Source organism: Fundulus heteroclitus, chromosome 19, assembly GCF_011125445.2.
Source record: "Fundulus heteroclitus isolate FHET01 chromosome 19, MU-UCD_Fhet_4.1, whole genome shotgun sequence".
Classification (NCBI taxonomy): Eukaryota; Metazoa; Chordata; class Actinopteri; order Cyprinodontiformes; family Fundulidae; genus Fundulus; species Fundulus heteroclitus.
The window spans coordinates 16323397-16338833 of NC_046379.1; the positions used below are offsets into that span (position 1 = coordinate 16323397).

Consider the following 15437-nt stretch of genomic DNA (forward strand, 5'->3'; position numbering starts at 1 on the left):
AAAATATCAGTAAAACAGACTGAAGTTTGTTGCTGTAATGTTACAAAATATGAAGTTCAAGGAGTAAAAATACTTTCTAAAAGCCCCGTATTTACACAGCTACCTTCTGAATCAAGTCTTGCTTGACTAAGCAATGATTCTCTGAGGGATTTTGATGCGAAGTGGTGAACTAGAACCAATACACAATTCTAATCCGTATCCCAAATTAAACATTTTTGTTGCATTTCAGGAGTATTTTAATATTTTATTGAAATGCGGTATGTTTAAAAAGATGAATCTACAAGTTGTGTAATAAAATGTTAATAAAAAAATAAAAAGAAAATATCCTAATTAATTGATCTAACGGGGACAAAGTAAATGGACATAAAGCCAAACCTTTCCTGCTTTTAATAGTTTAAAAAGATCAAATATGAATTACTGATACTGGTTTATCATCTTTGCAGTTGCGAATCATTTATCAAAGCCTCTTTTAACAGAATGAAGTAGAGTTTATATTTGGGTCTACTGGAGCAGAAGGTACATTGTGCAAAGTGAGGATAATCAATTCTGTATCCGGGGAGTCTTATGGTCCATTCATCCATCTGGTGATGCACAGACCTGCAAGAAGATGCGTCCGATACCACTGAGCAGCTGCACTCTCTGCTGGGGTTCATACTGGATGATGGAGTGATAGGTCTCCACTGCCAGAACGTAGTCCTGAGGACAAATGGGTTCCAAAAAGGCATTATGAACTGAGAACACCCACTACAAAAGGAGTGAAACAAAAGACAAGAGTGAAGTGAGGTAAACGGAGCAGAGTTTGTGTACGAAGAGAGCATAATCAAACATTTGGAGTATTAGCAGGACGTTGTGACCCTCCTCCCACCCTGACGCTGGGCTGCGACGCGTCGCTCATCAGGCGACTGGAATAGCGAGCTGCGCGACACAGAGAGGTCAGAGAGGTGTGTACCCAGTTGAGAGCGAGGGCACAGAAAGAAGAGTGTACTGAACAGGTCTGTGCATCTGAAAGCTGCTGGAAAACACTCAAACTTTTGACTTTGACTTAAAAAAAACGAGTTGAATCTGAATCCAACCTTCATTTCTTTATATCTGGCTTCCAAAAGAGCCAGAGGTTTTCAAACATTTTTGGTTCAAACTTCTTCAGACTTTTGGAAGATCCATCAAATGTTATCTGTACACTTTGACTATTTTCCCACAAAACGGATCCCTAAACTCTAGGGCGGAAACCAGTTTTGCCTCAACACATAACAGACATATGACAGGAATTTTGTGTTAAATTTCTAGGATGGATGTGCTTTTGTTCCCGTTTCTTCAGTCAAAACAAAAAAACTAAACTACTTCTCAAACTATTATTATTATTATTATTTAGACTAGAAATGTCAAAATACGTGGAAGATAAAGCTTCAGGAGAGAACCTTCAGAAGCACCTGAAAGGTTGGTTGATTTGAAAAATAAGGAATGACTTTTACACGGTTTCATTAATGAAAAAAAAATGCTTACATAAATCTCCAAATGTAAAGGAAGCTGATATTTATGTGTTTTCTCGTGATCTTGCAAAAGAGAATTAATAAACACACAATGAGGATCAGAAACCCAAGCCTGGACCCAAGCTAAGCTGACTGTAATCTCATCTCTCAGCTGTAGATGGCACTGTGTTTCTCTCCAGCGCTCGTTCTTTTTGAGCCCGTGCCACCAACACCACCAACCCCCCACCCTCGCTCTCCAATCGTTCTTTCTCTGACCAAGAATCCAATTAGTGGTCAGTCTGTGGGGATTTCACTGTGAATCCACCACCAGCCTGGCATCAGAGATCTCTGAGACCCACACCCACAGTGACACACGAACACGCACGCACGCACGCACGCACACGCACCCACCTTCATCAGCAGCAGGCAGTTGGCCATGGAGTACATGACCCGACTGAGACGAGACCTCCACAGCTTCAGAGATGCTATAAACAGGAAAGAGAGACGGTGAAAAGGGGGGGAGGGGTTCAATGACTTTCCATTTTCACTCCCGTCGCTTTTTTGGGTATTCTTGAGATATCCCAGTTTTCTGAAAAGCCTCCTCCATCCCTCTCATTGCAACCGGCTGTAACACCTGTGTTACTTTAAAGGCGAGGTGCCGAGGGAGACACTGCGGCACATTTCCTCTTTGTCTGCTGTGGGAAGAGACTGTTACTATTCATCGCTGTGTTTGTGGGAGACGGAGCCGAGGGAAGAGCTAATCACTCAGTGGGGTTCTGATGTGTGAAGGCAAGGCCCTGCGTTATCGACTGTCTGTGTGGGTAGGAGAGAAAGAGGACACGGCCATTATGCTGCTTTTGCTGGGAGGAGAAACCGGCTGAACTGAGGCGCCCTCACGGATACAGTCACACACATGCGTCACCCGGTTCATTTCCCAGCCTTTACCTCAGCTCAAACAATCGGTGGGCACACTTTCAAACCGATAAACAGATGCAGGAGAAGTTTTTTTTTTTTTTTTTTTTTAGAAGCTGTGCGGCCTCGACTTTTAAGTCCGATTCCAAGTTGCGCGGAGGTGCATCCGGGTAGATTCCGCTAGCGCAGATGCGAGTGGATTGGCAGGATTGATCTGTATCGATCCGAATGGCGTGACGAGCTGTAGAGAGCGTTTAATATTCAAGTGAGAGCGGCGGAGCTGTGAGAAGCACCGTTACTGCATAGGTGTGCTGCTGGAACTGTGCGACTGTATGTGCGGCGGAGATATGCTGCAGTCCTGCGCCAGGTGTGCATCTGGATTAACTGTTCAGGCCCGTGACCCGACTTTCCTCCCACGATGCCGTGCAGTCTGGGAACGCAGCCAGGTCGGATTCTCTGCGGTGTGTTTGCTTACCTTGCCTGTTCTCCTGTGCTAGGGTGATCATGCTGCCATCCTCTGCCAAGCCTTTCTCCAAGTTTTCCAGTATCTGTGTTGACATGGAGGGGATTTAAATTTACTGCCTGCATTTTAAATAGCACAAGCATAGTTCTCAGCGCACATTTAGGCAAATCAGGGTTTCTGCAAGCAAATAAAAACACGGCTTTTTACGATCATTATTTTTTAAATCTGAGGACAATGTTAATTATAAAAAATAAGTTATTAACTGAAGCAACCTAATATGAGTAATTTAATAGCAAAACCACGCTCAATATACACTTTCTCACAACGTGGAAGCTAGTATTGGATAACATAAAAAAAAAAACATTTGTATTTTAATTGCTTAAACATTCCAAAAGTAGCAGAAACTGGGCTATAAGAAAACATTCAAATTTATGGTGTAACTAAATATAATTAGGTTGTTACAGGAAATCTGGATGGATTCAAATGAGATAATTAATTTCGAAGCTTTTAAAACCCTGTAGAAACTATGTTTATTATGGAAAATAATTTCCCCACAAGATACATTTGAAATGCTATGATAAACATGCGCAGCCCGTTCATATTTAATGTCCCCTGAAAAAGATGTGTGGGCATTTTCTTTAAAAAAAACAACCTTTTAAAAAAAATACATTTCCAATGCTACACTTATTAGCACCAACATAAAATTAAGCTGATGCGTTTTGTACTTTTGCCATAACCTTTTAAAGTGGGTCAGTGTCTCTGGGAAACCCTTGAATTAGTAATCAATGACTTTGTTTCCTTGGGGAATAGCTATGAAGTGACACAGAGGTCAATTTCTCTCATTCTTCAAAATGGGAAAGACCAAATAAATTGCCATTAAAATGAGTCTGTTGTATGTTGATCCTTATAAGTCAGGAAATCCTACCCACTCCTGCAATCAGAGCATTAAAACAATTTCTAACCATTGGAACACTGACAAAAAAGTCTGGACAAAGACCAAAGTTTTTCTGGCTATGAATTTAGCTTGAAGGCCTTTTTCCTTTCTTTACCCGGGCTGCCAGTAAATCCTGAGGAAGTTATATGTGAAATTCTAACATTTATAAGATTGAGGTTCATGTTTATTTGCTCAAATTCTGTTAATTTCACTTCATTTTAATCTTAATTTTCTTCAGACAATGTTTGAAGCCAGTTTTTAATATTTACCTTTTCTATGTTAACATGCTTTTTAAAATTCACACCATTTTATATTAAGGAATATGTAAATTGATAGCATTAGTTAAGTAGCTAAAAATACATTTCTGGCCATTAATCTTGAAAAGTTACAACTTTGATTTTTGTAAAAGTTAGAATAATAAAGGAAGTTTAACCTTTCTGTCCAAATCCTACTTCCTTTTTTGGCCAGGTTTTGCTATTTAAAATCAAATTTATCTTAAGTACACTTACAAATTTATTTTTAAATCCAACATTAAATATTATTTGATACTTATGAATGGTATTTGAACTTGAAACTTCAGAGTTAACCATTAAAACATTTATCAACATCTCATTTTAATGTTACAATGTCCATTGGTTTAACAGGCCACGTTTGACTTCTAATGTACAAACAAGATCTTTCAGTACTATACAAGTATATTACTTTCATAAACGTGAGTACAAATCTTAATGGAAAATTAAATCTATATCTATATATCTATCTATCTATAGATAGATAGATAGATAGATAGATAGATAGATAGATAGATAGATAGATAGATAGATAGATAGATGCATATATGCATATATATGCAGACAATGCATTCCAGATTCATGAAAAATTTCAACATTTTAGAGGAGTTTAGGGACTTCTAAAGTAGTTTGATGACTAAAAACTTTATCTTGAGGCAGGGCTCTGGTTTGTGTGTGACTGTACTAACAGTGAGGCAGACGGTTCTCAGGTTGTGCAGGCGGTCCAGAGCCTCCTGGGGTTTGGCCAGGTACTGGGGAAGCTCGGCGTGCAGCAGCCGCATGGAGAAAGGCACCATTGAGCCTGTATGGAAAACAAAAGAAGACGGGTGACGGGAAGACAGGAAATAGAGGGAGAGAACGTGTGCGGAAGAGGGGACAATATGGAACGGGGTGGGATGGGAACGAAGCAGGAGAGTGAAGTCAGAAAGATGAGAATATAAAGCCATCCACCCACACACAGACTGTACACAGCCCTGGAGGCAGGAACCTACAGATGGCACCGAGCTACGTATGGCTGCTTATTAAAGCCTCTCATCTCTCCATCTCTGTGTGCCGCACAGCTCCATCACTCATCTCCCTGCCTCATCCCTCTGCCTGCCTCTACATCATTCTCACACACACATAGGCAGACACACACACACACCCCTGAGCAAAAGCCTGTGTTCAGGTGAGTCCCCAGGCTTTGATCAGGGTCTCTTTGATACTGTGATCTGATCTGAAACTCTGCGAGCTACTCCATCTTTGGCTGCTGCTTCTGCCAGTCGGCGTATCTCAATTTCTATCTATATTCTCTATCTGCTCGTGTTCGCCGTCTAAAAATGGAGGCCACGGTACACCCTTGTTTTTCCCCCCCATAATACATACTGTCTGCACGCCTTCCCTGTTTTACAGTTTTACCCTCTGATGTGATTCATTATTCAGTCTTTTGGGGTTTTAGTAATTTGAGTCAGATTAAAATTTCATTTTTTTACTTCTCTGTTGGAACAATTGTCGGTGAGAATTCGGTGTTTTCTCTTAGATTCTTTGGCGCTACGGATAGTTAATTCATCGTAATCCAAGTGCCATGCTCCTTTTGTGAATGAATAGCTGCTGGAACTGGAGCACGTCCTCATAACACCAGGGGTCCTGTCTTCTCAACACTTGTAGCTTATTCGGTGCTTGCCGGTTCTTTGAACGTCTAGAGAGACGAGTTGAAAGATTCTCCCATCAACCCTCTTTACTGAAGCAACAGTACTTAGTTGGAAAAAAGTTCTTCCGGCTTTTGGCCTTAGTCCCACTATTTTCTATTGCGTGGTTAGCTACTGACTCAGTTTGTGAAATGCTTCAAACGTATATGATGTATATTGTAAAATGCTGACCATGACTAGTACAGCGTGCTCTGTGAAAGGAAATAATAGTCTTTTTCAACTTTTTGTTAAAGGATTTTATTAAAGTTGTCCTCCACTATACTAAAAAGCCACTTTTTTGTTAACTTTGCAGACAAAAATATAATAGACTACAACCTTTTAATATATATATATATATATATAAAAAAAGCTTGGCCCTGTAGCTTCTTTCTGTTTTCTTCTTAACTACTAAAGACCATGTTGTTCAGATTGGAAATAATTTCCCCAGTATCTGAATAGACTACTCACCATCTGGGATCTACGTTTATAATGACAAAAAGTCCTTAACACTGTTTAATTAAATATTTTATTCATTTATTATGAGTAATTTTCACTAATTTACTGATTATATAAAATGACCACCACACGTTGGCTTCATAAATGGCACGCAACCTGCTCCAGTCTTCTGATCTTACCACTGTGGATTTGTTAATATCTCTATTTTTCTGTAGTTTGCCTGTATGAGCATGTATAAACCCAAACGCTGTCTATTTATGACAATGACAAATTTTCATTAGTATTACAAGATGCGTAGAAGCTTCTCTGAGGTGTTTTCTTACAAACACTCATATTCCAGTCTTCTCACATCGTTCTGTAAAATCGGCTGCTGCCTTTCCTCTATTTAACTTGAACCTTTTGCATTTTATACGCAATGTATGCATTTTTACCTGAACATGCCACATTTTCAATTAAAAACGGCGCAATATTTCCCCCTTTCTGATCAATCAGTTCCGCTTTACAACTCAACTTTGAATTAGCTTTTTTTATTCATAATACTTATTCTAGTATAATACTCCCAAATTTCCCCATTGTGGGCCAATAAAGGTATTACTATGTCTATATTACAAGCTCACATTTGCATGCTGAGGTGTCAATATAATATGATCTTGCAGTGTAGAAATCTGATTTCTTTGCCAAGACTGCCTTAAGATTACTTACAATCACTATATTGATTGAGATAATCTCTGACCATTTTCAAAATCAGATGTCGTGGTAAGTAAAGGCCGGTTGTTTCAGTTTTCATGATTTTTCCCCATCTTTTAGGGATGTGAGAGAACAGCAACAGAATGACGGGGTGAAGTTGAGCGTAACTCAATGTTAACCAAAATGCTGACCCAATGGGGGAATAAAAAAAAGGAAAGGTAATTTTGTCTCTGCTTGCTGGTGTCAACACAACTAAAAATAGCGTCATACACAAAATGCATCTGGGCGAGTTAAAACTATTGGTAAGGAGTGCTTAATTATGAAAACTACAATTTTTAATCCGTGAGAATTAAAAAAAAAATACCCCAAGAGATATGATTGAACGAGTGAAATTCCTTCTGTCTTAAAGTTTTCACTTTAAAAACTAAAATAATAAAACACAAACATTGACTCTTTCTTATCTGAGTGTCAGTCGATCTTAATCCTTTAGGAGATCGATGCGTGGGGCTGCCGTCTCTTAAGGCGTTCACAGAATATGATCGCGGGTAATAGACAGTTGATGCAGGGCCTCGAGTAAAGACATGTTCGAATTCTGATGCCAGGCAACACAACTCACGCCGGTTTGTCTCTGAACACCTAGCAGGGCATAAAGCGTTTAATATTGAGCAATGGAAAGTCAATCGGTGCACTCTTCAGAAGGCTGAGCAGTGTAGCTTCAAATGTTGTGTATGTGCAGCTGTGTCTCTGCTGCTGCCTTCACTGTGGTAGCCCGAGGGGCGAAGCAGATCCAAAGTAATGGGAATACATTAGAGAGCAATTCATGCAGTGGAAAAAGAGGAAAAACAAAACCAAAGAACTGCTGGAGACAAGTAGAGCTGTTGGAGCTTCTCAATGATATAGTCTGATATCAAGCTTTTGGCAGAACTTTCCTTTGAATATTTAATACGACAGTGGTGGTGTGCTTGTGCATCCAAAAAACTTGGTTAAAATGCAAAATTTTGTTTGAGAGCATACTTCCAGAGCTAAGCGAAGAGTTTTAAAGCAGCTCTTCAGTGCTGTTATTAATAATATTACTAAACTTTAAGTTCTCTGTAAGCAGATTTCTTGGAAAAGATTTTGGACCAATAAACTATAAACATAAAAAAAAAATACATGGAAGTTCGGCTGAGGAGCATCTAACTTTCAGTGTCTGACCTGTGTGGTCAAAACTGTATCTCCAGCAAAGAATGTCAATATCAGAAAACGATAGTGTGAATATGCTTGTACCTCTCCTCCCAGGGTAAACAGTTGGGTAGTACTCATAGTAGAGATCTGGCTGGTCGAGGTTGCCAAAGGGTTCGAACTCCAGTTCAGCATTTTGGAAAAGGTTCAACTTGGTGAGAAGAGACAGCCGCACAAACCAGAGCTGGAACACACACACACACAAAACAATAAGCAAAACAAACCTCTTTCTCTTAGTTGTGTGCATATATATATGCTTTATTTTATTTGTATTGCACTTCCTTCCTCTAAATACCTGACTGCAGTGTTGATTAGTGGTATTTGAAATGACCACAATATGATTTCATAGGTAGTGTGAAGTGAGTTTGTTCCTTTGCTATTTAAAGATCAATTATTACACATTCAACAAGACCAAGTGTTGCTCTTATTCTTAGTGCTACATCTTGTTTCTATGAGAACTTCACCCAATGCCTAAGGAAAAAAAATAATAAATCACTAGAAGCCACTACTTGAATGAACATGTAAATGTATTATTAGTATAATTAAATTATATGGTATTTAGTGACGAAAATGTGGGCAACAAACCTGATTAACAAAAACAAAGTAAAAAGAAAAAAAAAATATACCTTCTACTGATTAGACATTTATGGCTTTGACTAAATTCATGGATGAACCTTTGGCAATTCAACCTGTAAGAGCTGATTGCTTCTCCTCAGCTATTCCTCAGTCCTGCGTAAACAAAGTCTCCTCAACGTTCCTCTGATTATCTATCCAACTCTCTCAAAGGATGAGCACATGAAGGAAAAGATGTTTCAAGTCAATCTCGGTAGGGTCCTTCACCTTGAGTCTCATTGAGACCTTAAATCTCACTGTTACAAGTAATATAAATAATTTTCCCTGCACAGACTTCTGGCAGCGTGCTCTAACGCCTCACTGCCATCTCTCAAGGCTTGGGGATCACTTCACAAAGTGCCAAGCCACAATTTCTCTCTCTGTCCACGATGGTGTTTGTGGTTGCAGGCAGTGCTTGGTCTGATGCGGCTATAAGAAAAAGGGAAGGATGCTATGGCAAACTCCCAGACATCCGAATGGAAAACACAGGATTGCAGAAATATAGAAGAGCAGACAGGACTGACAAAAACAAACTGCGTTTTCTTTATGATCGTGCGGGATCGATTAATCAGAAAGTCCCACAGGTGAAACTTTGTTGTTGGGGTTGTGTAACCCTAACACACTAGCTGTTTACATGCACAAAATTTTACCATCGGATTAAAATTTTTCGGATTAAATAACTGGATTGCAACATTTATATGGGCACATAATCAATTAATCTGATCATAATGTGCATGTTTAGGCACCTGGCTTTATTCAGACTTGCACGAGGTTCTAATTACGGTTACTGAGTAAGCAACGATTTTGAGCTCTTTTATTTTTTCAAACAGAAAGATTGTATCAGAAGCATCCAACATATTTCCACCAGTCAACAATGCGGCAATACATCACGTTTACGTCGGTCGCACATGCGCACTCTGGTCAGTTTGCCCAATTCAGAATAACTTGAACCTGACAAGTGTTTATATGCATATTGATCGCATTTTCAATATTCCGGTTGGCTTGTTTACATAACGCTTTTTTAATTCAGATTGACCGTTTATTCGATTACTTTTGTCCATGTAAACGTAGCTATTGCTTTGAAACTAGAAAAACCATCTTCCATCCGTAAATCAATATTACCTGACATACGTACCGAAAGGGTTTAGAGATCATCAGTTTTTGACCACCAACCAATAAGACATATAACCATTAAAATTCTCAAAGCAAAGGAATGTTAAGTGATAAGGACTTAAAAAGAATAATTTAGTTCTCAATCAGAACATTGAATAGACAGCAAACAGGTTTAAATCAGAGGCAACCACTCCTTTTCTCAGTTTAGCTGAAAACATTTAGACACCTATCCAGGAGTCTTTGTCAATTTTAGTGGCTCACACTTGATCTGAATAGAAGGCCACTGTAATTCACTGTGTAATGAAACCTTCAAAAATGGAATAAAATTAATGGTTACAGCACGTAATGGTAACTGTCAATTAAGATGCAACGGAATAAGAATATTTTACTTACAGAATGACAATCAAAAGTAGTTCTAACGTTTTACTGTTGTACTGTTTAAACGTTTTGTGCACCGCCATGTTGCATCATTGCTACTTACTAAAAGATGAAAGCATCCTATTATATAATATAGTAGTAGTTGGTGAAGGACATGTTAAACAGAAAATATATATATGTGAACAAAAGCAAAATATATATATTAGAATGTAAAATGGAAAAACATTTTGCAAAGAAACTAAACATTATCTGCATAAAACCTAGCAATAAAATCCTCAGAATAAATGGTGAGAATTTCATTTCTGATCACTGTCACTTAAAACACCATCTTCATTAAAATGCAGTCCAACATTAACAGATGTACAACATTAGGAGAACAAATCCACCATTAACAGCATTCAACAATGTTCTTCTTTGGCACATGTTTGGGTCCATTTTTAACTAAAAATGTTTTATTAGCTGTAAAAGACTAATTAGATTGCAGTGAAGGTACAAGCTTTTTCTTGGCTTCAGGTCATCTCTGCTAGCCACACAAACACAGGGATTGATTGGTAGAAATGCAGAGGAATGGATGAATGAAGAGAAGCCCCTACCTGCAGTGAGTCAGTGGTGTGGGAGGTTGGCTGGCCGGCCTTTCCGTATCCCTGACCGTGAGCTGTCAACAAACGACCCGTCAGATCCACGGCAGCCCGCCAGTTCTTAGTGCTCTGCAAGGGAGAAGAGTCGCTACATGTCAGTGGGGACGCCACGCTGATTGACTGGCTTTGTTCTGAGTCATGCAACTCATCTGAAGCAACATTTTTACTTTCCCCTCGTGACAACTTTAAGGTACAATAATTTCATATTACTATCTGATCTATCCTTATTCTAAAGTCCTCATTTCCATTAGTGCATTTGCAACGTTCAATAAATGGGGATCCAGCACTGAACACCTAACCTCTAACTTTCCTTTACAGCTTATTTTTCCTTGAAAAAACACAGAAGCAAGAGCTCCTGTTTTTTTTTTTTGTTGCATCTGAGATGATCAGTCTTTTAGCTTAAAGTCATTCTGGAGGAGAGATTCCAGCTTGACATCATCCAAACTACTCTGTTTTTATAAAAAGCCAGAGTTTTGCCACATTTTGCCCATAACTTGAAGAACTTTATCAAAGCTGCCTTGGTCAAAGGGCGAATAATTTGGTAAGCAGACATTTGCTCGGTTGTGTGGAGCGGCGTTTATTGTGATCTCTGCTGCTGCTCGTTTTTAGCCATTCAGTTATGATGACTTTTATTGTCTTAACACAGATTATTCCATTACAAAGGTTCCAGTCACAATGTACCGTATTTAATTTAAACCTAAAAAGGAAATTCTTTCTGTAATAAAACATTGTGTGAATATTGGCCATTGTTCTAATTGCTCCAATCTGAACAGTAATCTCATCTGTCGATGCTCGGCTTGCATCGGCGCATTAAAAACTGAATCAGCTGTTATTTACTTTCTGTGTTTGGCAGTTTTGTTTTTAGGGCTCCTAATCTCATCTTTGTGCCACTATATTCTAGCCCGATCACTGAATGATTGGTCTGATGTGTTTACGATGTTGGAATGTACACATGTCTGTAAATTTGTATGGATGCATATAAGGTTGAACAAACTAACAGATGGGTTGAGCGTTTAGACCAGAGGTGGCCAACTCGGGATGGGCATCTTTCACGTTTGAACCAATACGGTACCGATACTTGGTACCTGGGAATCCATACTGGTACTTAACAATACCTATTTTCTGTACTTTTGTGTGTTTATGTAGCATTAAATGTTGGTTTATTAATAAAATCTCTACATTTTCCAATTTAACATTAATTTCTCAATATAGAAAAGTTGTTTGGATCTAGAAATGAACCATATTAAATAACTTATGAATTTTGATAAATTGCCTGAATCCAAAACACATAAACCACTTCTTTTTTTTTTACCAAAACGACAGTTATGACAGGCACACAGAGTGAATGAGGTGAATACGGGATTGAGGCTGTGTGTGAATAAAACTCAGATAATTGTTTTTATGCAACAGTTTCAAAGAAGAAGAAAAAATTATTACAGATTTTATATTTTATCCCACTTTGTAAATCAGTGCAGGATATATTTGCTATGAGGGAACAGAGAGGCTTTCCTCTCTGCGCTCTTTGCTTTGACTACAGGCGAGTTTTACGAGCACTAGCTGTCTGTCTGTCTGTCTGTCTGTCTGTCTGTCAAGGCTTGGAGAGGTGAGGCGGTGCTCAAAGCAGCACTCGCCACTCACAGAAAGAATGAGTTACTTTCATGGGAAGTCACCAATAACAGAAGAAAGTCATTAGATTTTTCACTAGTTGCTTTTTTGAAAAAAGGTCACTAGATGGATCTGAAAAGTCGCTAAATATAGCGATAAATTTGCTAAACTGGCAACAGTGACCAGATGCTTCCTCATTAGATTAGGAGTATTCCCACCGCTGGCCTTCTACTTCGCGTCGCAAATATTGCAGCAAGTGTAATCTGCAGCGCATTTTGAAAAGTGAAATCATACTTTTTTCAGCACTTATACGGCGCTGTACTGATCCAGAGGCTACTGACGTCATCACGCCCTTGTGCGTACAATGATGTGTTCAAGATCGGCATGGAAAACCGCTCACTCTTCCACTCCCTCCGTGTCACAGTGATGCGTTTAGGTACATAAACATAATACCATTGGATTTTACGTGAATCGGTCCTTGGGCCTATAAATGTACCAAATTCGGTACCCATCCCTATGGCCGGCCAGTTCAGCATCAAGAGTCAGAATAAAATCCAGCAACAATGCATAAAAAGGCCTTCTAAAACTAAGCAGTTTTTCATATCAGTGAATAGAAATGTTAGCACGAAGTGAAGAAAAACGGCGCTCTAAGTTTGAAGCTAAGCTGAAGATGTCAGTGATGTCTGGCATGGTATGCAAGAGCTTTTTTTTTCCATTTATTTTAGCAAGAAAAATACAATTCCTCCCATTCATATGAAAGTGTTCTCTGCTCCTTTTCGTATTTCCGTTTAGCTTTATGCTTCCCTGAGTCCATAAAAAACACAGAACTCATGTTCAAGTGTATCCTGGCTCGCGACGTGGAGGTAAGATTTACTCCAGCCTTACTGCGACCTTAATTGTGACTCAATCAAGCTTAATTTGTTTTAAAATGGATGCGAAGATCTCAGTAGATGAGTAGTAGAGGCTGCAAATGTTTTAACTTTTTTTTTTCTTGGTGTGGCGGAGGAGAGGTGAGCTGGGTTACAGTGTAACTGTGTGCTGCACCAACAAGCAAAGATTACCTGTTATAAAGGGAAACCTTTCTGGTTTAACTGTGCTCTGCCAAGTGGAAAGGTTGAGGTAACTGGATGGCAAAGGTAGGTAGTTTCCTTGCTAGATAAAGAAGTCGAACCCCGCAGAAGTTAATACTTTGTCTAAATAAATCATTTTTCAAACTAAAATACCCAATAAACTGCAGTTAAAATGAAAACCTGGACAGATCAGTTAAGTCGCTGTGAGCTGAGAGCTTCGCCAGTCCTGGTTTAGACAACAGGGTAGTTAATAAAGTCTGGAAATACATGTTCTATTTTCTTCCTCCATGTTTATCCAGACAAATACCTGAACAGGCTGAAAGTTATTTTCAGAAAACTAAAAACAACTGGAAAAAGACAGAACACAACAAAGTTAATAGGTATTAGCCACAGTTTGGTGGTCATTTCTAAAAAAAAAAATATATATATTATTTGTTATATTTAGATAATTTCATCCCACCCAAACAGTTTTCACCTGACCCTACTGTTTCTATGTTTATTTTCTTTTATCCTCTTTGCCTCCCTGGTTTGGTTCTGAGCCCACGCCTCAACAGTCATCGACCCAATTAAACCAGAATGTGGAGAGTCAGTATGTTGCCTGAAGAGCAAGAGTCCCTCAATTTTAGGGATTTTTATCGTTTGTGCTACATCATGAAAAAATCTCTGCATGCACGGCTGAAATCCAAAACTGTTTGTGAGCTTCAGGTCCTCAGGCAGCAATGCATTAAACACAGACAGGGTTCTGTGCTGGAAACGCTAGCATGAGATCGATCTATGCAAGGAAATAACATATTAACCCTACATCAAAAATAAAAGGTGTCATTGCCAAGATCATGTAAGATGGAGATGACGAAGAAAATTATTCTGTAGTCTGAGTAAAATGTTAAATGCCGTAACTAGTACATATTATTTCACTTATGTCAATTCTAAGTCTAGAAATGTCTTTATGAAAACATCCTACAACACACTCATAAAATAAGTCCCCAGTCACAATTTTTGTACATTATTTTTATCTCAACAAAACACCAAAGCTGTCGTGCTACACCTGCAAGACATGACACATGGTCGTTATGACTCATGAGTTGATGACATCAAAATTACAGACTTTGTACCTTAACTGGAGAAGAAGACAATTTCTGGAAGATGTAAGAATAGAAAAAACATCCATTGATGTGTGATATGTGAGGAAATATATCAAAAACTCTTGTGCTATAAATCGTGGTAAACATTAATTGGCCATGTATCTACTGCTGGATTAAAACCATGCAGCAGATAAACAGGGTTGAAGCTGACGACAGTACAGATTAATAAACTTGCTCCAAAAGGTAAAAAAAAACAGCTAATTAAACACCTGACAGTCGGCGGGGGTTCATCAAAATATGTGGGTCTGTGTCCATATCAATGAAAAACATCAAGTTGTTCATTTTGAGTAAATAAGACAATCAGCAAGCTGAAATTTATTTTAATCTAAAAAGAGTTAAAAAAATGGAACTCAGTCATTACTGTAGTTTAGGCTAATTTAGGGTTTTATCACCTGGGTCCAGTCAACGGTCTAATACAAAACATGGTTATCCCATGGTGGTCTAAAACAAGCAGAGCAAAGATGTCTAATAAATCAAGTGCTCAGAAATAAAAAAAAAGAAAGAAGGAAAGACACAAGGAAGGAAAGCGACTAGAAGGTGTTCGAGGTGGAAAGGAAAAAAAAACAGGGAGGAAGGACAAAATGTTTGAAATAAAGTCTGGAAAAACACATTTTCTAATAGTATTATTTCACTTTTACATACGTACAAAGATCTTTTTGTTTCTAAGAAACAGTACTGTAACTTTAAGGACTTTGAATACTTATCAATTGCTCAGATAATTTTACTGTGATTTCCACAAAAAAAAAAAAAAAAAACTGATGTTTCTCTGTCACTAGTTAATAT

At 38.6% G+C, this 15437-nt stretch overlaps 1 protein-coding gene across 1 annotated transcript in view; it reads right to left on the minus strand.

Moving 5' to 3' along the window:
* The window catches only part of trappc12 (trafficking protein particle complex 12), a 44265-nt gene that overhangs the window by 4362 nt on the left and 24466 nt on the right, over positions 1–15437 (minus strand). Inside the window, exons 4-9 of the mRNA XM_012862049.3 lie at positions 10793–10906; positions 8142–8280; positions 4755–4867; positions 2854–2926; positions 1878–1951; positions 598–696 (exon numbers count right to left, since the gene is read on the minus strand). Of these exons, the coding sequence (XP_012717503.2) occupies positions 598–696; positions 1878–1951; positions 2854–2926; positions 4755–4867; positions 8142–8280; positions 10793–10906 (612 nt within the window). The remainder of the gene's footprint in view (positions 1–597; positions 697–1877; positions 1952–2853; positions 2927–4754; positions 4868–8141; positions 8281–10792; positions 10907–15437) is intronic.